This window comes from Petaurus breviceps, unplaced genomic scaffold (assembly GCF_028583685.1).
Source record: "Petaurus breviceps papuanus isolate PSGF00001 unplaced genomic scaffold, PetGlider_PUasm1.0 129, whole genome shotgun sequence".
Taxonomy (NCBI): Eukaryota; Metazoa; Chordata; class Mammalia; order Diprotodontia; family Petauridae; genus Petaurus; species Petaurus breviceps.
The window spans coordinates 5,944,654-5,968,874 of NW_027185665.1; the positions used below are offsets into that span (position 1 = coordinate 5,944,654).

Below are 24,221 nucleotides of genomic sequence, written 5' to 3' on the forward strand. Positions count from 1 at the left end.
TACACCTATAACATAGATACACATATATGCATACATGCAATAATACAGATACACACACATACATACATACACATATACACACACATACATACACACATATACATACACACACATACATACATACACACATCTTTGCTTCCTGATTTTCTTGGTTTCCTTCAAGTCTCAGCTAAAGTCTCGTGTTCTTCAAGAAAATCTTTGCAGTGCTCTTTAATCTTAATGTTTTCCCTTTGAGACTTGTTGATTAGCCATTTTTTAATCGTGTCTGACTGTTCATGACCGCATTTGGGGTTTTCTTGGCAAAGATACTGGAGTGGTTTGTCATTTCCTTCTCCAGATCATTTTATTGATGAGGAAAGTGACAGAGTTAAGCTAGTCAGTGTCTGAGGCCAGATTTGAACTCGGGAGGATGGGTCTTCCTGACTCTAGAGCCAGTGCTCTATCCACTGTGCCACCTGGCTGTCCCTTTGAGATTACTGCTCACTTTATCCTGTTTACATCTTCTCCCCTGTTAGACTATGACTGTTTTGTTTGTTTTTTTTTACCTTTCTTTATATTCTTAGCATTTAACAGTATACTTGACACATAGTAGGAGCTTAGTGCATGCTGATTGATTAATTGACACTTTGTAGTCAGTTGATATTTTTTTTGAGATTTTTAGTTCATTAGCAACCTAAGCATAGAGTGAGCCACTTCCCCTCCTCACTTACAAATGAGCCCTACCCACACCTTTCTTTTTTTAGCACACCTTTTTACCAAAGTTCTTATTTCCTATAAATCTGGACCAAAGACTAGATTCTGGGAAAAGGTGAAGCCATTGGGTTGACATTCATTCACTGAGGCCAAATTGGAATTTCTTTTTTACAAAGTTGTCCTTGATCCTCCATCAATAGACTGATTCTTCTAGCATGACAACTAATCCAACTTGAAAGACTCGTCAGAAGCAAGATGTTATTACTATTATCATAGAGGTTTTGTTTCCAGTTAGGTGTAACTCACAAAACATACGCCTATATAGTGTTCCTTAAGCCTGATTATAACAGGAGCTGTGGAAGTATAATTATAGAAGTACTAGGAATGGAATTAAAACAGGCTATTGTCCTTAACCTCTTCACAAAGAAAGATGCAGTCTGGATTTAAAAACAGCAATTCTATTTTCCCTTTTCCCTTTTGTTATTTGTCATAAAAGTGAATTGCTGTGACTCATCATGATAAACATTTTGGAAAGAAAAGCATTTTGGGAATACTCAAAAGCCAATGCTTGGGGATGGTATCTATTGTAATGTTCCACCCTCTTGTTCACTTTGTTTCTGAGTTTTCTATATCCATTCATAGTGACTAGCTCATGAGCTGAATGAAGACTAATTTGCCAACCTAAATCTGTTTTATTACCAATGGGTCATAAATAGTTCTCCTTCTGTCTTAATTGTACAAACATTTTCTATTTTTTAAATTCATTTTTAGTTTTCAACACTCACTTTTACAAGCGTTTGAGTTCTAATCTTTCCCCCTCCCCAAAATAGCATGCAGTCTAATATAGGCTATTCATGTACAATCATATTAAACATATTTCTACATTAGTCATGTTGTGAATGAATCGGAACAAAAGGGAAAAACCATGAGAAAGAGAAAACAAAAAAAAGAAAGAAAATAGGATGCTTCCATCTGCATTCAGACTCCATAGCTCTTTCTCTGGATGTGGATAGCATTTTCCACATGGAGCTTTAAAATCCTTGACTCGATTTTACTTACATTTTCTAAGCCAGAAATAAATTAATACAAAGGGGAGAAATAGTTGTGTATATACAAAATAGGTTGCTCCAAAGGCTTAGTGCAGTTTTAAACAATTAAAACTCAAGTTGATTTGCATGTTGTCTTTCAGTTGTGCCCAACCCTTTGTGACCCCTTTTGGAGTTTTCTTGGCAAAGGTACAGGGATGGTTTGATATTTCCTTCTCCAACCCATGTTACAGAGGAAACTGAGGCAGACAGAGTTAAGTGACTTTTCCAGGGTCACATAGCTAGTAAATATCTGAGGTCAGACTTGAACTCAGTCTTCCTGAGTGCTTTGTCCCCTACACCACCTCGTTGTCCCAAGTTTGCTTGCACATCCTTCTTCATGTTCTCTGGTTTGTCTGCCGTAGGGTTATTCTTTTGTTAATGTTTTCATTGCAAGAGCAAGTAAATATAAAAGTGGAAAATGGGATGAAAATGGACAAAATGGAGTTCCTTGTGGTCATACTAGAGAGTGTGGGCCAGACCCAAAGAGTAATCCTTAAATGGTGGGCGTCAGTGAAAGGGGGAATAAGAGGAACAGAACTGTAAGTGGAATGCCCCGTTCATCTGTATTTGGCTCTGTGCTGTTTAACATTTTTATGAATGATTTGGATAAAAGCAAAGGTTGTGTGCTTATCAAATTTCAGATGACACAAATCTGATGGGAATAACTAACATGCCAAGTGACAGTCTGTATCTAAAAAAAAAAATGGACTGAGTCTAATAAGATGGAATTTGATAGGGATAAATGTGAAGTCACATATGGTACATAGGTTCCCCAAATCATCTTTACAAGTGCATATAGAGGAAGGCATAAATATGTAGAAGTTTAAAAAAGATCTAATGATGGGGTGGCTAGGTGGCAAAGTGAATAGAGCACCAGCCCTGGAGTCAGGAGGACCTGAGTTCAAATACAGCCTCAGACACTTAACACAAAAAAAAACTAGCTATGTGACCTTGGGCAAGTCACTTAACCTTTCCCCCCTTCAAAAAGCAAAAAAATAAAATAAAAAAAAACTCATGATTTGGGTGAATTATAAATTAAATATGATTCAACAATAACAGTGTGAGTGTCATAACCAAAAAAGTTAGTACAATCTTAGACTGCATTAAACACTAGAAAGACTGGACTTTAAGAATACTTTTTTTTTTTGCTTTTTTGAGGCAATTGGGGTTAAGTGACTTGCCCAAGGTCACATGGCTAGTATTTCTGTTAAGTGTCAGAGGTCATATTTGAACTCAGGTCCTCCTGACTCCAGGGCTGGTGCTCTATTCACTGAGCCACTTAGCTGCCCCTATTTAAGAATACTTTGAAGGACCAACTGGTATCAGTTGACCAATACATATTTTTTTCATTCACAATACAAAGAAAATAAAAATGGATGAAAATTTTTATTTCAAAGGGAAAGTGTAATAAAATACTTTGTATCAATTGACATGCATGGCTAATCCTTAAAGTTTTAGAAGAGACATGGTCTCCAGGACAAGAAAGGTAATAATCCTGCTGTACTCTGTCCTGGTCAGATCATAGAAAGAGTCTGATGTTCAGTTTTGCACTCCATATTTTAAAGAAGGGAATTAACAAGATGGAGAAAATGTAGAAAAAAGCAACCACGGTAGTGAGGGGTCTGAACAGCAGGTCATAGGAGAATTGTTTGAAGGAACTAATGTAGCCTGAAGAAGAAAAGATTTGGGAGAGACGGCATGGCTGCCAAAAAAATTTTAAGGCAATTTTAAGCTACCAAGATTTAAAATTTCTCTTAGACTTTTGGAATACCTTGTATATAAAGAGTTTTAGGGGGAGAGAAGAATTCGTTCTGTTCTTTTTGGTTCCAGAAAGCTGAACAAAGAGTAATTGGCAAAAATAGGAGAGGCAGATTTCCAGAACCATGTCAGGAAAGGTCTGCCTGTGTGACCTTGGGCAAGTTCTTTACCTCTCATTGACCCAGGCAACGTGCTAGGATTATAAATTGCAAAGAAGTTGCTGACATGCATTAATAGAGAAAGTTCTTCACCAGGAGCTCTCTCCTCTAATAAAATTATAGGTCTGTTTTAAAAAAAATTTGTATGTACCTTCTGTTGCAAGACACTATGATAGGTTCTGGTAATCTAAAGACCTTGCTTTCAAAAAATCCTCCTGGATTCATACTCTGTTGCTTCTCAGCATTGGAGGCTGCAATGAATGCACAATCATCGTCGAACACCCACTCTCCCTCCACTTTAGTCTCAGCTTGTAGCCTTTTCAAGTTATAGTTTGCCATCAGTACAGTAGCTAACCTTGATGCTGTTTTCCTCAGAGGCTCAGATAAAGCAGTGTGGATTGATTCTCTGCTGCTTGTGCTAATTTTGGCCTGACAGTTAACACCAAAAAAAAATCAGAGATTCTCCACCAGCCAGCACTGTACCATCCATATGTGGAACTATAGGTTATAGTAAATGGAAAAATTTTGACTGCTGTGGATAAGTTTACTTACCTTAGCATTGTGATTTCCATGGATTTCCAACATAGATAATGAGGTGGACACGCATGACCAGGGCCAGCTCAGCATTTAGGAGAGTCCGAAGGAAAGTGGGAGAGAAGAGGTATTGGGCTACCTACCAAACTGAAGATCTACAGAACCATTGTGCTCACATTATTGTTGTATGCTTGTGAAACCTAGACAGTATGCTAGTGCCCTGCCAGGAAACTGAATTGCTTCCATCTAAATTGTCTTAGGAAAATTCTGAAGATCACCTGGGGAAACAGGATACTGTACATAGGTCCTCAGTCTTGAGCTGAACTGCCAAGCATTCAAACTCTGCTGCAGTGAGTGCAACTCTGAAGGGCTGCCCACATTCGTTGAATGCCAAATGTAGGATTACCCAAAAGGCTATTTTACAGAGAGCTCACACACAGAGGTCAGAAGAAGCACACAAGGACACTTTCAAGGTCTCTCTGAAGAACTTTAGTATCAGTTGTGAGGCATGGGAGACATTGGCATAGGACTATATTAAAGCAAGACATGCCAACCATCAAAGAAGGCGCTGTGCTCTATGTGCAAAGCAGAATTACAGTAGCACAAAGGAAATGTGAGATGCACAAATCTAGAAACATCTCCATCCCAAATGTTCAAATGGACTATTTGTGCCCAACCTGTGGTAGAGCCTTCTGAGCTCATTTGGATGGATCCGCCAGCAGAACATACTATACCCTGACCCCAACATCATGATGTCATTTGTCCTCTTTAAGTATGAAGGTTGAATAGCAACAGTCTCCTGGAGGTAGGAAGGAGGATATTATATGTATATAAATATCATACAAGGAAAAAGGTGGTTGAGCCTTGAAGGAAAACAAGAATTACAAGGGGGGGAGACAACCAGTGAAATAGATGGAGTTGAAAGATGTCATACTGCATTTCAAAACCAGGTAGAGTCAGCTCTCTAGTGAATTAACAAGGCTTCTCTGGTCGCTGATGTGGACTATGTTTTAAACATAAAAGTGAAATCTGTCAGTATGGCCTAGGACTGACTATACATAATATTCTAACAATGTAATGAAAGAGAATAGTTCTTAATTAAAGTAATAATTTAATGTAAAATGGATGATAATTTCATCCCAGGAGTCTTCAAAATTTAAATTGCTAACTAATTTCTCTGCTGAAACAGAGTAATTAACCATTCTGTTATTAGAATGAGTGTCAATCTAGTATTCGTGTATAGAATGCTCACCTTAGAATTGTTGTTCAGTCATTTTCAGTCTTACTCTTCATGACTCTATTTGGGGTTTTCTTAGCAAAGATACTGGAGTGGTTTGCCATTTCCTTCTCCAGCTCATTTTACAGATGAGGAATCTGAGGCAAACAAGTTTAAGTGACTCGTCCAGGGTCACACACTTCATAAATGACACTAGATTTGAACTCACTGCCTCCAGGCCCAGAACTCCATCCACTGCCACCTCACTGCGCCTAGAGTTAGTCATCCTAATCACCTAGCTTTAGAATGAGCAAGATTCCAAGTTCAATTGTGGTTCTAGTTCAAGTTTGACCTCTGACATCAGTAGATCTAGTCACTTTAATCTGTCTGAGTCCCAGGTGCTCTTGAACATTTTTTGGACAAGATGCCAGTTTGTATTACTGGAGAGAAATTCCAAACCAGAAAATTTCCCACAGTGATGAAAAGATAGGTATGGATGAAATTATTCAGGACAAACTGGGATTGGATGAGTCAAAAGTCATCCTTATTCAGTTGTTTAGCCATAAATTTGTCATGATTCTTCAAATAATATCATAACTTTGGAAAGAAACTATTTATTGGCACCCAACATTTCTATCCAATAAATTTTTAATGTGTTTATTCACATATTGCTCAGGCCCAGGCACCTGCTCTCCAAGCATATCATATTCAAATCTTTATTAAAAGAGCATGTGCTTGAGATTTTAATTTCCTTAACACAATTTGTATCTTTTATAATTTGAAAGCTGTTTTTTCCAATCAAATATGAAAGGCACTTTATAATAATAGAATTCTCTGTAGACATGAAATATTAGTCACTGTCATGAACAGGATATTTTTTTAACTATACCTATGGAAAAAATCAGTCTATGGTGATGAAGCAAAGGTAAGGGAAAACTGATCCGTGTCCCCTTTCCCTATTTAAGACAGACTAGGAACTTCCTTGAAGTTAGTGTCAGGAAGGTTCTATTTCCCTGATGCCTGGAACCTCCTGTACCTGATGATATATATGGGAGGGGCATGGAACACATCAGGAGACAGGTGGACCTTAGAGAAATTTCATGGATTTTTGCTGCTTCCCCAAATTTGCTTGCTCTTTAGTGGTTTGTACATTCAAAATTAACATATGCCCACTAAAAATCTCTTCAGTTCCTTGACAGTTTATATTAAAGCTGTTATAAATTTGTGAAACTTATGATGTCTCCCTGCCAGATGGGGTTTTTATAATTTGGGATGGGTCAATAACATAAAATGGAGAGTCTATCTCAAGAAAGCTGATCTAACAATAGTTATTTTCATTTTTTAAAGCAATCGGGGTTAAGTAACTTGCTCAAGGTTACACGGCCAGTTATTTCTGGGTGTGGTGCTAAGTATCAGAGCCCAGATTCAATCCCAGGTCATCCCAACTCTGGGACCAGTGCTCTTACTCACTGAGTCACCTGCCTGCCCCAAATAGTTATTTTTTTTAAAAGAATTTTACTGTGCCCAAAGGGCTATCACATTTGCTCCAACAATTCCACTACTAGGTCTGTATCCCAAAGAGATTATGAAAAAAGGAAAAGGATCCATATGTACATTATGTAAAAAAATGTTTATAGCGGCTCTTTTTGTGTTGGCAAAGGAAATTGTGGGGATGCCCATCAGTTGAGGAATGACTGAATAAGTTGTGTTATATGAATGTAATGGAATACTAGTGTGCTATAAGAAATGATGAGTAGGCAGATTTCAGAAAAACCTGGATTTACATGAATTGATGCAAAGTGAAGTGAGCAGAACCAGGAGAACATTGTACGCAGTAACAGTAACATTGTGTGATGACCAACTTTGATAGACTTATCTCTTCGCAGCAATACAAAGATCTAAGTTCCAAAGAGACTCATGATGGAAAACACTATCCAAACCCAGGGAAAGAACTATGGAGTCTGCATGCAAATTGAAGCTTATTATTTTCTCTTTTGTTTTTGTTTTTTCTTTCTCATGGTTTTCCCCTTCTGTTCTGATCTTCTTTCACAACATGAATAATGTGGAAGCATGTTTAATATGATTAGACATGTATAGCCTGTATCAGATTGCTTGCCATCTTGGAGAGGGAGAAGGGGAAGGAGAGAAAAACTTTGGAACTCAAAATCCTATAAAAGTGAATGTTGAAAACTATGTGTACATGTAATTTGAAAAAAAAATTCTTTTTTGGCTTTTTGGAGGTCAGTTGGAGTTAAGTGACTTGCCCAAGGTCACATGGCTAGTATTTGTGTTAAGTGTCTGAGGCCAGATTTGAACTCAGGACCTCCTGGTGCTCTATTCACTAAAATAATAGACTGGTGCTCTATTCACTATAAATAAAATATTATTAAGTGGAAAAATAAAATAATAAGAGTTTCATTCATGCCTTTTTTGACTAACCAAGCTTTTATTATGCTCTTACTGTGTGCCAGGCACTGTGCCAGCTTCTGGGCTTACACATACCCAGACAAAAGCGTCTTTGCCTTGAAGGAATTTACATTCTAATGAGAGAGAAAACATGTGCACACAAATTAGATAAAAGACATAAAATAGATGTGAGGTGACATTGGAGGGGAAGGTACCCGAAGCCTGGGGTTGTAGGAAAGATACCAAAGCAAGTGCTTAGATTGTGTCAAGAGGGAAATGAGGGACATTCAAGTGAGCATTTCAGATGCAGAGGACAACCAGTGGAAGGCACTGCAATGTCGATGTAGCGACCACGTGTGAAGAGCAGGATGAAGGCCAGGATGGCTATAACCTAGCATGGCAGGGGAATGTGTAACGAAACATGAAAGTTAGGAAGGGGCCAGGTTGTGAAGAGCATTCAGTATCAGAGGAATTTTTATTTGGTCTTGATGCTAATAGGAATCCCCTGGTGTTTACTGAGTAGGAAGTTATGTGGTCCCATTTATACTTCAGGAAAATCCCTTTGGCAATTCTGATCATAGGGTCAGAGATTTTTGGAGCTGGAAATGATCAAAAGAGGCATATAGTTCAACTCCTTTATTTTACAGGTGAGAAAACTGAGGCATTATGAAATTAGGTGACTTGTCCAAGGTCACAGCTAGTGTTTGTGGCAAGATTTGAGCCTAGGTCATATTTCCTGTTAATGTATGCTCCCTGAAAATTTCTTCTTCCCCCATTGATGATATGGTTACCTGTAGTAGCATATATACCTCTATGTAAAGCATGCATATATATATATATATTTTTTTTTAAATTAAATAGCTTTTGTCCCCTAAATAATACATCCTTTAGTTTGCTGGTAAAAGAAACATAGGAGTGTCGGATCATGAGTTAATGGATAGAGTAATTGATGACCCACACCTACAATATATCTCAAACCTGGCAGTGCGTGCAAGGGGCCCATGTATGAGGAAAGGACTGGTGCTGTGGCAATATTTTTCACCAGTGAGGGGACTGAGGCTTAGAGAGGTTGAGTGACTTACCCAAGGTCTCGCAGAAAATAGCCATCAGAACCAATTTAAACTCAGATTTCTCAACTTCAAGTCCATCACTCTTTCAACTATTCCATGTTACCATAACCCATGTTAACCATTGTAGATGGTTCATCTCACAATAATTTCCCAACTGTGAAACTACATGAAAATCCTACTACGCCCAAATTTACACTTTTAAGTGATTCAACCCGTTCTTACCACACAACACGATGATGTTTTCTTTCTCATATGTTTTTAAAAAATGAATTTCAGAATGTACAGGATGTAATAATATTGGGTTATATTCAATATATAACAATTTGTAAGTATTTAAATAATGCTTAAATGTTTGCAAAGCACTTTACATATGTGAAATTATTTCATGTAGCATCTTCCTGAATTTCTCTCCTCCTACTCAACAAGTTGTCCCTCGGTTACAATGAATTAAGAGGGGAAAAAAATGTGGTTTAACAAAACTAGCTAACACATCATCTCCATCTGACGATCTATATGATATTCCACATCCATAGTCCCTTTCCTCTTCAAAAAGGAAGGGAGGTACATTTTCTCATATTGTCTTCACAGCTGATCTTGGTCGTTATAATTCCACAAAGTTCCATTGCATTGGGTTATTGGTTTATTATAGATGCTAGATGGCATGAAGGATAGAGAATGTGATATAGAGTCAAGAAGACCTGAGTTCAAATTTGATCTCAGGCATTTATTAGCTTTGTGACCCTGGCAAGTCACTTAACTCTGTTTGCCCCAGTTTCCTCTGTAAAATGAGCAGGAGAAGGAAATGGCAAACTACTCCAGTATCTTTGCCATGAAAACCCCAAGTGGGGTCACAAAGAGTCACACATGTCTAAAATGACTGAAAAACAACAACAAAAAAAGAGGAAATAAGACACAGAAATAATTATTAATGTTCCAAAATCATATGAAGGTTTTAATAGCTTAAGGTTTTTTAAATTTTAGTAGCTCAAAAGTGCAGTAAGGCTTTTTGGAACACGTTGTGTGTGTGTGTATATAGATGTATACACTGGAGCCGGTGCTCTTACTCGCTGAGCCACCTGGCTGCCCCTAAGCAATTGGTGTTTAGAAACTTGCTCGAGGTTACACGGCCAGGAGTTTCTGGTTGGGTAATAAGTGTCTGAGCCTGGATTCTATCCACATGTCATCCCGACACTGGAGCCAGTGCTCTTACTTGCTTCCTGTGCTACCTGGCCGTTCCAGTTTTAATTCTTTTATTTAAAATGTTTTTTACCCCCCCCCCCCAAATTATAGACTAAGCCCATAAACCTCTTCATCATTACAAAATTTTAGGTGATGTAAACAAGGAATTGCTTTTTATTCTTATTTTTTGTGTAAATTTGAACCTCTGATTGAGTGATATTTATAAGAATTTTATTATATTTTTAAAATTAATAATAGTATATATATATATATATTTTTAAACATTTGATTTTAAAACTTTGAATTCCAGATTCATTCTGTTCCACCCTTACTGGGAAGATAAGCAATTAAGTATAGGTTGTACATGTGTAGACATGCAAAACATTATCATATTAGATATATTGTAAAAGACTGACTATATTTCCCTCCCTCCTATCCCACCTCCCACTTGTTCTATTCTCTGCTTTGATCCCGTCAAAAGTGAGTGCTTCCAACTTCCCTCCCCCCCAGCCTGTCCTCCCTTCTATCATCCCCCATCTCATCCCCTTCCCTCCTAGTCTCCTGTAGGGTGATACACTATTTAGTGTGTATGTATTCAATGAGAATAAGGTTTTGCCTTTTTGCCTTCCTATTCTTCCCCTCCATTGTAACCATTTTCCCTTGTGTCTTCTATATGAGATAGTTTACCCCATTCTGTCCCTCCCCATCTCCTCTCATTATATTCCTCTCTCACCTCTTAATTTCACCTTTTAAATATCATCCCTTCCTAGTAAATTGGTCTTGTGCCCCCTATGTATACCTGTAAACATATATATACACATTCACATATGTATTCATATGCCCATATGCCCTCCTATATGGATATATATATTTCTATTCCCTTCAACTATTCTCATACTGAGAAAAGTTTCATAAGTTACAATTATTGTTTTTCCATGCAGGAATGTAAATAGTTCAACTTTGATAAATTCCTTGTGATTTCTTTTCCCTGTTTACCTTCTTATGCTTCTCTTGCTTCTTGTATTTGAATGTCAAATTTCCTATTCAACTCTGGTTTCTTCATCAAGAATGCTTGAAAGTCCTTTATTCCACTGAATGACCATATTTTCCCCTGAAACATGATACTCAGTTTTACTGGGTAGGTGATTCTTGGTTTTAATCCCAGCTCCTTTGACCTCCAGAATATCATATTCCAAGCCCTTTGATCCCTCAGTGTAGAAGCTGCCAGATCCTAAGTTATCCTGATTGTGTTTCCACAATATTCAAATTGTTTCTTCCCAGCTGCTTGTAATATTCTCTCCTTGATCTGAGATTTTCGGAACCTGGCTGTAATATTCCTAGGAGTTTTCTTTTTGGGATCTTTTTTAGGAGGTGATTGGTGGATTCTTTCAACCTCTTTTTTATCCTCTGGTTCTAAAATATCAGGGCAGTTTTCTTGAGAATTTCTTGGAGGATGATTTCTAGGTTCTTTCTTTGATCATGGCTTTCAGGTAGTCCAATAATTTTAAAATTATCTCTCCTGGATCTATTTTCCAGGTCAGTGCTTTTTCCCATGAGATTTTTCCCATTGCCTTCTATTCTTTCATTTGTTTGGGTTGGTTTAACAGCTTTTTGATTTCTCATAAAGTCATTAGCTTCCATTTGCTCCAATCTAATTCTGAAGGAATGATTCTCCTCAGTGAGCTTTTGAGATTCTTTTTCCATCTGGCAAATTGGTTTTTTAAGGCATTCCTCTCCTCATTGCCTTTTTGAGCCTCTTTTGACATTTGAGTTACTCTATTTTTTAAGGTATTATTTTCCTCAGTCAGACTGTTGACTCTCATTTCATAAGTTTATTGCATAATTCTCATTTCTCTTCCCAATTTTTCTTCCACTTCTCTTATTTGCTTCTTAAGGTCCTCTATGGCCTGTAACCACCTCGTATTTTTCTTTGAAGCTTTTGGTGCAGGAGTTCTGACTTCACTATCTTCTTCCTGTTCCATGCTTTGATCCTTTTTGTCCCCAAAATAGGAGTGTAAAGTTGGGTTGCTCTGTTTATTTTACTTCCTTTGCCTGCTCATGTTGCCACTCAGTCACTTGACCCCTGGGCTTTTTTGCCCCAGTGGGACTCTGTCACCAGACAGGGGAGCTTCTGTCCCAAATGCTGGGGTTTTCCCAGCCCCTGAACTATTAGTTGGGTGCCCTCTCTGAAGCCTCCACATGCTATGGCAAGCTGGTCACACACCCTAGGACCTCCATTAGGTGGACCACAATCCAGATCCAAGAGCAATCACCCCTCAGACTGGTTGCTTGGTTCCCCTACACCCTACAGGCCAGCAGCTGAAGCAGCCATGTGTGGCTGCAGTTGCAGGGCCAGGATGCCTCAGTGGCTTCTTGTCCTGGGTTCAAAAGCCAATGGACTCCCAACTACTGGATCCCAAAATCCACACTGCACTGACCTCTCATTTTGTCCTTAGCATCTATGTATTGATAATTCTGGACTGCCACAGCTGCTGGTGATCTGAAGTCCCTCTAGCTGTTGGTTGGTTAGGCCTGCCCTGGTTCTAAAACTTTTGACTCCCAGAGCCCTGTTCTGGTCGATTCCTGCTTGCCTGCTGGGCTGTCCTCAGTGGGAGGTTAGCTTCGCTATGTCATTTTGTGTTTTTTGTAGCTCCAAAGTTTGTTTAGAGTCCCCTTTTACATGAATTGGGGGAGGTGGAAGCCAGAGCCCCACAGACTACTCTTTCTACTCCACCATCTTGGCCATTCATTATAATTTTAGAAGTATAAGCTGTTATAATGGAAGTGAGGTGGACAGAACTAAAGTTAACTACAAACTGAACAACAGTAATAATGCTATCTTAGTTTTCTCATTATCCCCCTCCTTTCTTTTAAAAATAGATAGTTCCTGATTGCCAGCAGAATGAACAGGGAAAGAGACTCAGTAACTACAATTGAGGAGGACTCTCAGCCCAATGATGAAGTTGTTCCCTACAGTGATGATGAAACAGAGGATGAACTTGAAGATCAAGAGCCTGCAGTTGAACCAGAACAAAACCGTGTCAATAGAGAAGCAGAGGAAAATCAAGAGCCAGTAAGAAGAGGTAACGATATGAGGGAATGAGGTTTGCCCAGCAAATGGGTAAAAGCTGTAAACTTTTTAATATTGTCTCCCGCATTCCAGCTATACTCTGGACTTAGACAAATTCCATCCAGTCCAGTCTACACTTGCCATGATCGTTTTTCCCTCACTTTTCTTCTGCCTCCTCAAGAGGCTGCTTTTGACCATTAGATTGTTAACTCCTTGAGGGCAGGACTGGATTGGAGTTTCATTTTCCTCTTTTTGTATGTCCAGCACTTAGTATAGTCTTCAGCACATAGAATACACTTAATTAATGTTTATTGATTGATTAAAAGTGGTTAGAGGAATTAAAGAGCACAAATTGGCCCTCAGGAGGATAGTAGTCTGTATTTACTAATAAGTAGTGCAGGAACATTATGATTTGGGTAAGCAGTCATGAGCCAAATAATCTCAAACAAAGTAACCAAATCCTACAAAATGAAGAAGAGTCAGGTGTAAAATGTTGAATTTGCAACTGCTTACTTTTTGCCAAAGGAAAAATATATAGACAGGTAAAAGAATGACAAAGATGTCTGATCGGCTTTGTTTACCGTTCATCTCTTTTCTGCCCATAGATTTATAAGATCTTGTGGTTATTTTTCATGCTTATCTAAGTCTTGCTCATTCAATTAAATCATAGGGTTCAGTTTCCAATCCTATCCCTGTTTTTAGGGTAACTTGAGTCAGTATGTGTATATACAATAAGCTCTTAGCAAAACTTGTTGAATGAATCAAAATGCTACAAAATTATAACTTATGTGATAGTTCTAAATTAACTATGGAATATTCAATATCAATCCTGTACACCAATTGTTCTTTCAACATTTAGCAAGGGTTTTAAAGTTTTTTTTATTTTCTTTAAAAAAAAATTTTGATGTTAGCTAATACAGAGAAGTCTGAAGTTGTGGGTTCAAATTTTTCTTAGAATTTAAAAAAAAGTCCTAAAATCTATATGCTACATCTGACAAGGTCCAGCACACTCATTTTATACCTGTTGGTGTCAGTTGTCAGCTATAATCACACTCCACCAGAACTGTTGAATGGTATAAATTTATAGTGTCCTGGGGCAACTAGGTGGTGCAGTGAATAGAGCACCAGGTCTGGAGTCAGGAGGTCCTGAGTTCAAATGTGACCTCAGACACTTAACATTTACTAGCCCTGTGACCTTGGGCAAGTCACTTAACCACAATTGCCCTGCCTTCCCCGCTACAGAAAAGCAAAACAAAAAATTTATTGTGTCCTAAGACCTGTGACTTCTCTTTTCTTAGTGGCCCAATCTAGGGTTTTTCCCTACTATTTTTTTTCTTTCAATCAAAATGGCCCTTGAAAAGCATGCTGGATCAGTAAAACAAAGATTATATGTGGTGACTAAGTGGAATTTATATCAAGAATACAGGGATGGCTTAACATAAGGAAAACTATAAACTGATTATATCAATAACAAAAATAGTAAAAATCATATGATTATATCAATAGATGCAGAAATAGCTTTTGTTTTTGCTTCTCTTTTTTTGGAGGGGCAGTTGGGGTTAAGTGACTTGCCCAAGGTCACACAGCTAGTAAGTGTTAAGTGTCTGAGGCGGTATTTGAACTCATGTCCTACTGACTCCAGGGCTGGTGCTCTATTCACTGCACCACCTAGCTGCCCCAATAAAATTAATTAGCAAAAGGTAAAAAATATCAAAAGAATTAATGTAGTTTGGCAGAGCCAAGATGGCGGACTAGAAGCACAACTTTTCCTCCGCTCTGGCTTCCACCTTCCCCAATCCATGTAAAAAGGGGACTCTAAACAAACTTTGGAGCTGCAGAACCCAGAAAATTACACAGAGAAGCTAACCTCTCACTGAGGACAGCCCAACAGGCCAGCAGGAATCCAGCACAGCACTCTGAAAGCCAAGCCCAGCCCAGCCCCATGCCTAAGCTTTAGCCCTAGAGCAGGCCTGACCAGCCTCCTTCCAGAGGGACTCCAGATCAGCATCAGTGGCAGTTTCCAGATTTATCAACACATAGATGCGAAGGACAAAGTGAGAGGTCAGTGCAATCTGGACTTTGGGACCAGTAAGTGGGAGTGCATGGCTTTTACCCCTGGGGAGAGAAGCCACTGAGATGCCTGCACAGCCAGCCAGTGCCACGTGGCAGCTTCAGCTCCTGGCCTGCAGAGTGTAGGTGGACCAACCACCAGTCTGAGGGGTAATCGCTCTTGCTTTAACCTGCTTGGATTTGGATTGCAGTCTAGGGTGGAGGTCCTGGGGTGTGTGTCCAGCTTGCCAGAGCATGTGGAGACTCAGAGAGGTCACCCATCTAATATCTCCAGCATCTGAGAAAACCCCAGCGTTTGGGACGAAAGCTCCCCTGTCTGGTGGCAGAGTGCTACTGTGGCAAAAAGCCCAAAAGTCAAGTAATTGAGTGGCAAAATGAGCAGGCAAAGGAAATAAAACAGACAGAAGATTCCAACATTACACTCCTATTTTGGGGACAAAAAAGATCAAAGCATGGAATAGGAGGAAGACAGTGAAGTCAGAACTCCTGCACCAAAAGCTTAAAAGGAAAATACGAGCTGGTTACAGGCCATAGAGGACCATAAGAAGCAGATAAGAGAAGTGGAGGAAAAATTGGGAAGAGAAATGAGAACAATGCAAGAAAATTATGAAATGAGAATCAACAGCCTGACTGAGGAAAATAATACCTTCAAAAAACAGACTGACTTAAATGGCAAAGGAGGTTCAAAAAGACAATGAGGAGAAGAATGCCTTAAAAAGCCGAATTTGCCAGATGGAAAAAGAATCTCAGAAGCTCAATGAGGAGAATCATTGCTTCAGAATTAGATTGGAGCAAATGGAAGCTAATGACTTTATGAGAAATCAAGATGCTGTCAAACAGATCCAAACAAATGAAAGAATAGAAGGCAATGTGAAATATCTCATGGGAAAAAGCACTGACCTGGAAAATAGATCTAGGAGATATAATTTAAAAATTATTGGACTACCTGAAAGCCATGACCAAAGTAAGAACCTAGAAATCATCTTCCAGGAAGTTCTCAAAGAAAACTGCCCTGATGTTTTAGAACCAGAGGGCAAAATAGAGGTTGAAAGAATCCATGGATCACCTCCTAAAAAAGATCTCAAAAAGAAAACTCCTAGGAATATTATATCCAGGTTCCAGAATTCCCAGATTAAGAAGAGAATATTACAAGCAGCCAGGAAGAAACAATTTGAACATTGTGGAAATACAATCAGAATAACCCAGGATCTGGCAGCTTCTACACTGAGGGATTGAAGGGCTTGGAATATGATATTCTGGAGGTCAAAGGAGCTGGGATTAAAACCAAGAGTCACCTACCCAGCAAAACTGAGTATCCTGTTTCCAGGGAAAATATGGTCATTCAGTGGAATAGAGGACTTTCAAGCATTCTTGATGAAAACAAACCAGAGTTGAATAGAAAATTTGATATTCAGATACAAGAAGCAAGAGAAGCATGAGAAGGTAAACAGGGAAAAGAAATCATAAGGAACTTATCAAAAATGAACTATTAACATTTCTACATGGAAAAACAATAATTGTAACTTATGAAACTTTTCTCAGTAGTTGAAGGGATTAGAAATATATATACATATGTCTATATATGAGGGTATATGGGCATATGGAGGGGAAGAATAAGAAGGCAAAAGGGAGTGGGTCAACCTTATTCCCATTGAATCTGGCTTGAGGAGGGAGTGAAATACACACTAAATAGGGTATCTCACCCTCCAGGAGAATAGGGGGGAAGGGGGTGAGAGGGGGGATGATGGAAGGGAGGGCAGGTGGTAGTGGGGGGAGGGAATTTGGAAGCACCCAGTTTTGAAAAGGAATGGTATCAAAGTAGAGAATAGAACAAGTGGGAGGTGGGACAGAAGGGAGGGAAATATAGTCAGTCTTTTACAATATATCTAGTATGTTATTGTTTTGCATTAGCCACACATGTACAACCTATTCTAAACTGCTTATCTTCCCAGTAAGGGTGGGTGACAAGGAAGGAAGGGAATGAATCTGGAATTGAAAGTTTAAAAATCAAATATTCAAATATGTGTGTGTATTATATAAATATATACTATTATATATTATTACGTATTACATATACATATATATGTATATAATATGTATTATATATTATACATATATATACTATTATTAATACCATCTTACGTGTAATTGGGAAATAAGATATACAGGCACTGAGGCATAGAGATCTACTGGAGAAGTTGAAATGGGTATGGGAGAAAATATGGGAGAGAGCAGATTGGAGGAGGGGATATCCTGTGGGACTGCTATTTTGGGCCGGTGGGTAGGGGAAAAACGGGGAGAAAATTTGTAACTCAAAATCTGGCAGAAATGAATGATGTAAATCAGAAGTTAATAAAGCATTAAAAAAAAAGAATTAATGTAAAGGAAGGAGGTTTAGTAGTACCAAATCGTAAACTATATTATAAGGCAGTAATAGCAAAACTATCTGGTACTGGAAAAGAAAATGGTAAACCACTCCAGTATCTTTGCTTAAGAAAGCCCCAAATGGAGTTATGAACAATTGGATATAACTGAAAATGACTGAACAACAAAATTCCTCATTGGGTTTCCTATATCAGTGAAATCACAGGTCTAATCCCTATCTTTATGAAATTTAGAGTCAGTATACATTTCCAGCATATATTAGATGTCCTATAGACATCCCAAAGTCATTGTGTCTACTATAAAGAACTAGTTATCTTTCCCACTAAAGCCTCCCCTCTCCCCAACTTCCCTATTACTGTCAAAGGAACCACTGTACTCTGGGTTATCCATGTTTATCAGTCAAACTTACCTTAAAAATCCACCTCTTTATATCTACCTTCTGTATGTTCCTTTCTCTTTATTCACACAGCCATAACTCTAGTGCAAGACTGGACTATTGCCTTCTTTTAAAAAAAAATACTATTTTATTTTTCCCAAATTACATGAAAAAACAATTTGCAACATTCATTTTAAAAATTAAATTCCCAATTCTCTCCTTCCCTCCCCATCCCTCTTATTGAGAAGATTACTAATTTGATAAAGGTTATATATGTGTCATCATTGCAGTAGCCTTCTGATTGGTCTTCCTGACTCAGGTTCTTCCCCATTCCAATCTGTCCTTCCCTCATCTGCCAAAATGGTTTTTCTAAAATGTGGATGTGACCTTGTCACTCCCTTGCTCAATGAGTTTCCATGACTCCCCTGTTACCTCTAAGATCAAATATAAACTCTTTTGGGGGGCATTTAAAACTTTATAACCAGAATATTTCCTACCTTTTTGGGTTTCTTGCACTTTATGCAATTCCATTCACTTTACATTTCAGAAATACCAACCTGCTTGTAGTTTCTCCAATTGGAACAAGACTCTCCATTCTGAGTCTCTATGTCTTTGTACTAATTATCTCCTCATCTTCATCTCTTCCTCTCCACCTCTTGGTTTCTTTGGTTCCCTTCAAGTCTCATCTATTCCAGGATGCCTTTTCCGTCCCACCACATGCTAATGCCTTCCTTTTTGAGACTGCCTTCCATTTACTCTGGAAATACGGTGGGTCCAGAGTCAGGAAGACAAGTTCAAATCCAGTCTCCTACACATTCTGTTGTTTACACGATGTCTCCCACCATTAGAATATATACCTTGAGAGCAGAAATTGTGTTTTTCCCTTTCTTTGTATGCCCAGTGATTTATTTGGCATATTTTCATTGTTGTTGACTTGTTTCGTGTTCAACTAAACACAGTAAATTTGTGTTGACTGGCTGAAGAAGCTTTAGATTTGGGGTCTTAGGACCTGGACCCTGTTACTTTGTCTTTAATGACCTTAAACTGATCAAGCTTGATGGACCTTAGTTTCCTCATCTGTAAAATGAGGGGATGAGACTAAATGTTCTCTTAGGTCCCTTCCAGCTTTTAGAGCTATGATCCTATCTACCATGTAACTGTAAAGTAACTATACTGCATCTGCCATAAAGTGCTAAGAATCCATAAGGCATTTATTTCCCTATTTGGCTTCAGTTTCCCCTCTGCATTTTCCTGTACATGGCAGCTTCCCCTCATTCGTTACTCTCCATCACTTTTTTTTTTGCTTTTTTGGGGGGAAAGGTAGGGAAATTGGGGTTAAGTGACTTGCTGAAGGTCACACGGCTAGTTTTTGTGTTGTGTCTGTGGTTGGATTTGAACTCAGGTCCTCCTGACTTCAGGGTCAGTGCTCTATTCACTGCGCCACCTAGCCACCCCTCCATCACCTTATTGAGGCTACTGAAAACCATAAAACAAATCTGTGGGTATTTTTCTTCTAATTATTAATTTCATTAATAATTATTATTAAGCCAAGCAGTATGCTTTCAGTTATGTGTTATTTTAAAGCAATGAACATAAAACAGAAATGTTTTATATCTATCATAAAAAAGTTAACCAAATCAAGTTAAAAGAAGAAAATTGAACATGAAAAAGAAGATGGTTCTCAGTGATAAGAAGCTGAAAGTGGTTGTTAGAATCAGGGTAAAGTTGAAGAAACCAAACAAGCTAAAAGTTTAGTTCCAAGGGATTGGCCAGAAAGATTTCTTCCTCATTCTTTTCTGCACTGTAATATAGACATTTTTATAACTTTGATTGCCGCTGATAAAGTACTTTTTATCTGTTGGCACCAGAATGAGTGACTAGATGAATTTATTTATCTTTGTACTTTGTTATTTAGGCCACACAGTCATATAGGTTGGTTAGGAATCACAGAATTAATCTCGGTCATTTGCATTCAGAATTTAATAGAAGCACTTAGTGGAAGAAAACTATCAACTCTGTTTTTTTCCTTGGCACAGACAGTCGATGTGTTCCAGGACTTGGGTTGTCTGTTCAACTTGTAAAGGACAATTAATGCAGAAGGCTGCCCTCTTCAACCCATGGAAATTCAGACTTGATATTACTTTGGGTTTATTAAGTGGTCAATTTGACTATTTGTTTTCAAACACAACTTTACTTGGAGTTTTAAATTCTGTTTTCTGGAGCAACTCTAGATACTGGTGATTTTGTTAACTATTCTCTCTTTCCTCTATCCCCAACATACATACATCTATACATCTATACATATATAATTCATATGGGTTAAAATTGTATTCGAGAAGTATCATGGCATAGTGGAAAGAAAGATAGACTTGGATCTAGGAAAACCAGAATTCAGGTTCTGCTTCTGACACATACTGGCAGTGTGACCTTGAGGAAATCTAACTTCTCAGAACTCTTGGCAGCTTTCTGAGTATATGTTTTAGAAAATGTGCATCGCTGACTTGGTAGAAGGAATTGACTCATCTGATAGCTCCTATTCCAATGAAATCATAGTTCTAGTTCCTAGCATATACACCTGTGTGATAGTATGTATATATAAATAATATAATATTTACATGTGTGTACGCACAAATAATATATTTATATATGTATATATTATATGCATATATGTACATATGTGTATGTATATTACATATATGCATAGGAGAGAGGGGTGTGTGAAAATATTTAGGGTATTTTCCTTCACTGAATTTCATGACAGAGAATAGTCCTGCTCTGAATTTATCAGTTGGCACTTTTTTTTTTGACCATTTAACCAGTCTATAATTTTATACACAAATTCATTGTCAACAAAAAAGGAATTTCTCTATGAAGAGTCATATGTTGTTGAATAATTAGGGATTACAGTGGGCCACCATCTTTCTTAATTGTATTGTCTTGATCTGAGCCAACAACCTTTAGTTTGTTTTTTTTAATCTTTAAATATGCGAGCAGAATTAAAATTCAGTATCAGGCAAAATGCTTTAAAATAGCCAATGGAGGGACAGCTAGTTAGCACAGTGAATAGAGCACCAGCCCTGGAGTCAGAAGGACCTGAGTTCAAATGTGACCTCAGACACTTGACATATTTACTAGCTGTGTGACGTTGGGCAAGTCACTTAACCCCAACTGCCTTGCCTTTCCCTCTCAAAAAAAAAAGGAAAAATAAAAAAATAACCAATGGAAACTAAAGTGACTTTTATTGTATACAGGTGTAGGCATAGTATAAGCACAAGCCAATGAGTGAGAGAAACTTGTGAGTTTTATTTATGTAGCTTTACTTTGAGTTTACTTGGAGATCTAGAAGGGGCCGGTTACCACAATAAAAATACTCTCCTAGGGATGTAGGGCCTACTTTTAGATCTGCAGGAGGTACCACTAGAGATATTCAAACTAGCAGTGAATTTACTTGAGAAGGAAATAGGAAGATTATCTTCCTGATTCTTTTAAGCTAAAGGTATCTGTGATGAAACTAGGGGTGGAGTGGGGTGGGGTCAATCTGAGAATGTAATCTCATCAGCCTTAGAAGAATTCTTATAAATTCTCTTGCTCTTTGTTAATCTTTGAAGGCTGTACTTTGTCGAACAGTAGCTAGATGGAAGATGGAAGAATTGAAATCAGTTAGTGTTAAAACATGGTTTTGTTTTTTAGAAATATTCCTTCTCTGATCTGCGAAATAGGAATAATAATACCTCCAGTAAAATAAGGTGTTTAAAGTCATTTGCAACCTCTAAGTATTATACAGTGTCCCAAAATGTGTTAAATGTGTTTGATCTCTTGGGGTAAAGACCTAGTTATGGTATTGCTGGGTCAAAGAGTATGCATATTTTAGTAGTTTTTTAGACTGTTCCTAACTACTTGCCAGAATGGCTTGATCAGTTTCCAGTTCTACCAATAGAGCGTCAATGGACCAGTCTTCCCACGGTCCCTCCAGCATTTGTAATTTTCTTTTTTTAAATCAAATTTGTCAAGCGAATGAGTATGAAGGGCTACCTCAAAGTTATTTTAATTTGCATTTCTCTCATCTTATTTTTCAGTAAGCATTTAAACCCAAATCTTATTCTAAGGTCCAATCCTCATTCTACTATTCAAATTCTTTATCTTGATTCTATTCACTAGAGCAAATCCCTGAGGACAACATTTTACTTGCCTCATTGGAATTACTTAAAAGTATAAAACTACATTCTGCTATTTTTTTATTCTATAATTAAAAATTTCCAGTAATTCAAATGGGTCTCTTCCTCTAATTCAAATGAATGTAATTTTAATATATCCTTTGGTGATAAAGAGTCAGCAGATGATGATAGTATTTAAGATGAAGAATCTAATAATTAAGCTTTAAGCCTATCACCACATCAGCAACATGGCACTATTTCTCTTGGCATTATTTCAGTCTGGTTGTGAAGTCAGCAAGGTGACTGCATCATTTTACATGGTGAAATGATCTTTTCAGAGAAGCAGGAAGAGTTTATGATGGTGTGTATCTAAATGATCCTTTTTTTAACCTTAGAACTATGAAATTATAAATCCAGACTATTAAAATTGATCGACATAGGGAACCTATGAAATCTGGAAATGAATTATATTTGATATGTGCCCATTTCTTTGTATACCTCAAGAACTGAAATTCTGCTCTCTGATTAAGGCAGGCCCATACAACATTCTTACAGCCCTCAAAAGTGGCCTGAGGGCTGTATGTTGTGTAGGCCTACCCAAGGGTATTTAGACCTCTTAATCACTTCTTCTGAAAGGGTCTGTGAAAACTTGGTTTGTGCCCTCTTACACTCTATTTCATGCCAGTGTTGATTTGGGTTACTAAAGTCAGGGTTAATTATGGAAAGTCTGTGTGTGTAGACATTCCATAATAAATTGGTGCCAAAAGGAAAGACAACATTTTCTTTGTATAATAATTGGTTTTAGTCCTTTTTATTCCACTGAATGTCATAGTTCAGAAATTTGTTGTGGTAGCATCTCCAAAGCTTCAAAGTCAGTATTTGGAATTGTAGAGTCTTAGGGTTATAACACAGAAAAGGGCCAGAAAGACTTTACAATTCTATTCCCAACTTCCTTTTTTGTTTGTTTTATTTGGGGTTTTGCAACCAACGAAATTGATAGAAGTGAGTTGACTTGCCCAATGTCACATGACTAGTTATTTGTAGAACATGAATCTCTTGACATTGAGTTCGGTGTTCTTGCCACCATATCCTGCTTCCTTTAAGATGAGCAGGGAATTACTTTTTCCATGGATAGCTAGAAAGAGATCCAGTTATATAAGAGTAATAATTAAGATCTGGAAAACCCAAATCACTGGAATTAAACTATAAAATATATTTAATGATAATTATTTTTAATGATAATAATAATGCTAACCAACTAATTAGTTACCAATAAAACTAATAACAGTAGTGCTTTTTGTGGTTACAAAGCATGCCTCATTTGGCACCTCTCCCCAACTTTGCAAAGTAAATAGTGCAAATATTGCTATCTTCCCCATCCCCCCTTTTTTTGTTCAGATCTGTGGTTTCTTTGGTGTCAGTTCTCTGTGAAGAAATTCTTTCTCCTACAGATCAGCAACTGCTTTGAAGCTAATAGTGCTCATGAAGGGTCCTTAATTTTGTGTGTTTGTGTTGTGTATCATTGACCCCTTTTGTCTGGTAAAGCCTTTGGACCCCTTCACACAATAATGTTTTTCAATCTATAAAATAAAATACACTGGGTTTTAGAGGAAAGTGATCATTTTGAAATAGTTGCCAAGTTCAGGGAGCCCAGGTTAAAAAGCATCCATCCTAGAAAATCGCTTGGGTCTGCACAGAGGTTAAGGGACTTGCACCAGAGTCACATGGACAATATGTGTCAAGTGTAGAATTTGAACCTCAGCTTTTTTCTGATTCTGAGGCCAGGTCTGTTTCCACTATATCATACTAAATCTCATTCTCATTTTTCAAATAAGGAAACTGAGGCTCAGAGAGTTTTTGAGTAAATCAAGACCACATAACTAATAAATATCAAGGGTTGAATTTTTAACTCAAATCTTTTGACTCCCAGTTTGAAAAGAATCAACATAACATAGCAGAAAGAATACTGCCCTGGGGATCAGACAAGTTGGATTTGAGCCCCACTTTACTTGTGCTTCCTTGTTTGAGCATCTGTTAAATGAAGGGCTTCAATGAGATGACCTT

The 24,221-nt window shown here is 37.9% G+C and overlaps 1 protein-coding gene across 1 annotated transcript in view; it reads left to right on the top strand.

The window, feature by feature from the left end:
• Nucleotides 1–24,221, top strand: part of LOC138173214 (phospholipid-transporting ATPase IC-like) — a 165,792-nt gene that overhangs the window by 63,415 nt on the left and 78,156 nt on the right. Inside the window, exon 2 of the mRNA XM_069103121.1 lies at nucleotides 12,983–13,185. Coding sequence (XP_068959222.1) covers nucleotides 13,005–13,185 — 181 coding nt within the window. The 5' untranslated portion in view covers nucleotides 12,983–13,004. The remainder of the gene's footprint in view (nucleotides 1–12,982; nucleotides 13,186–24,221) is intronic.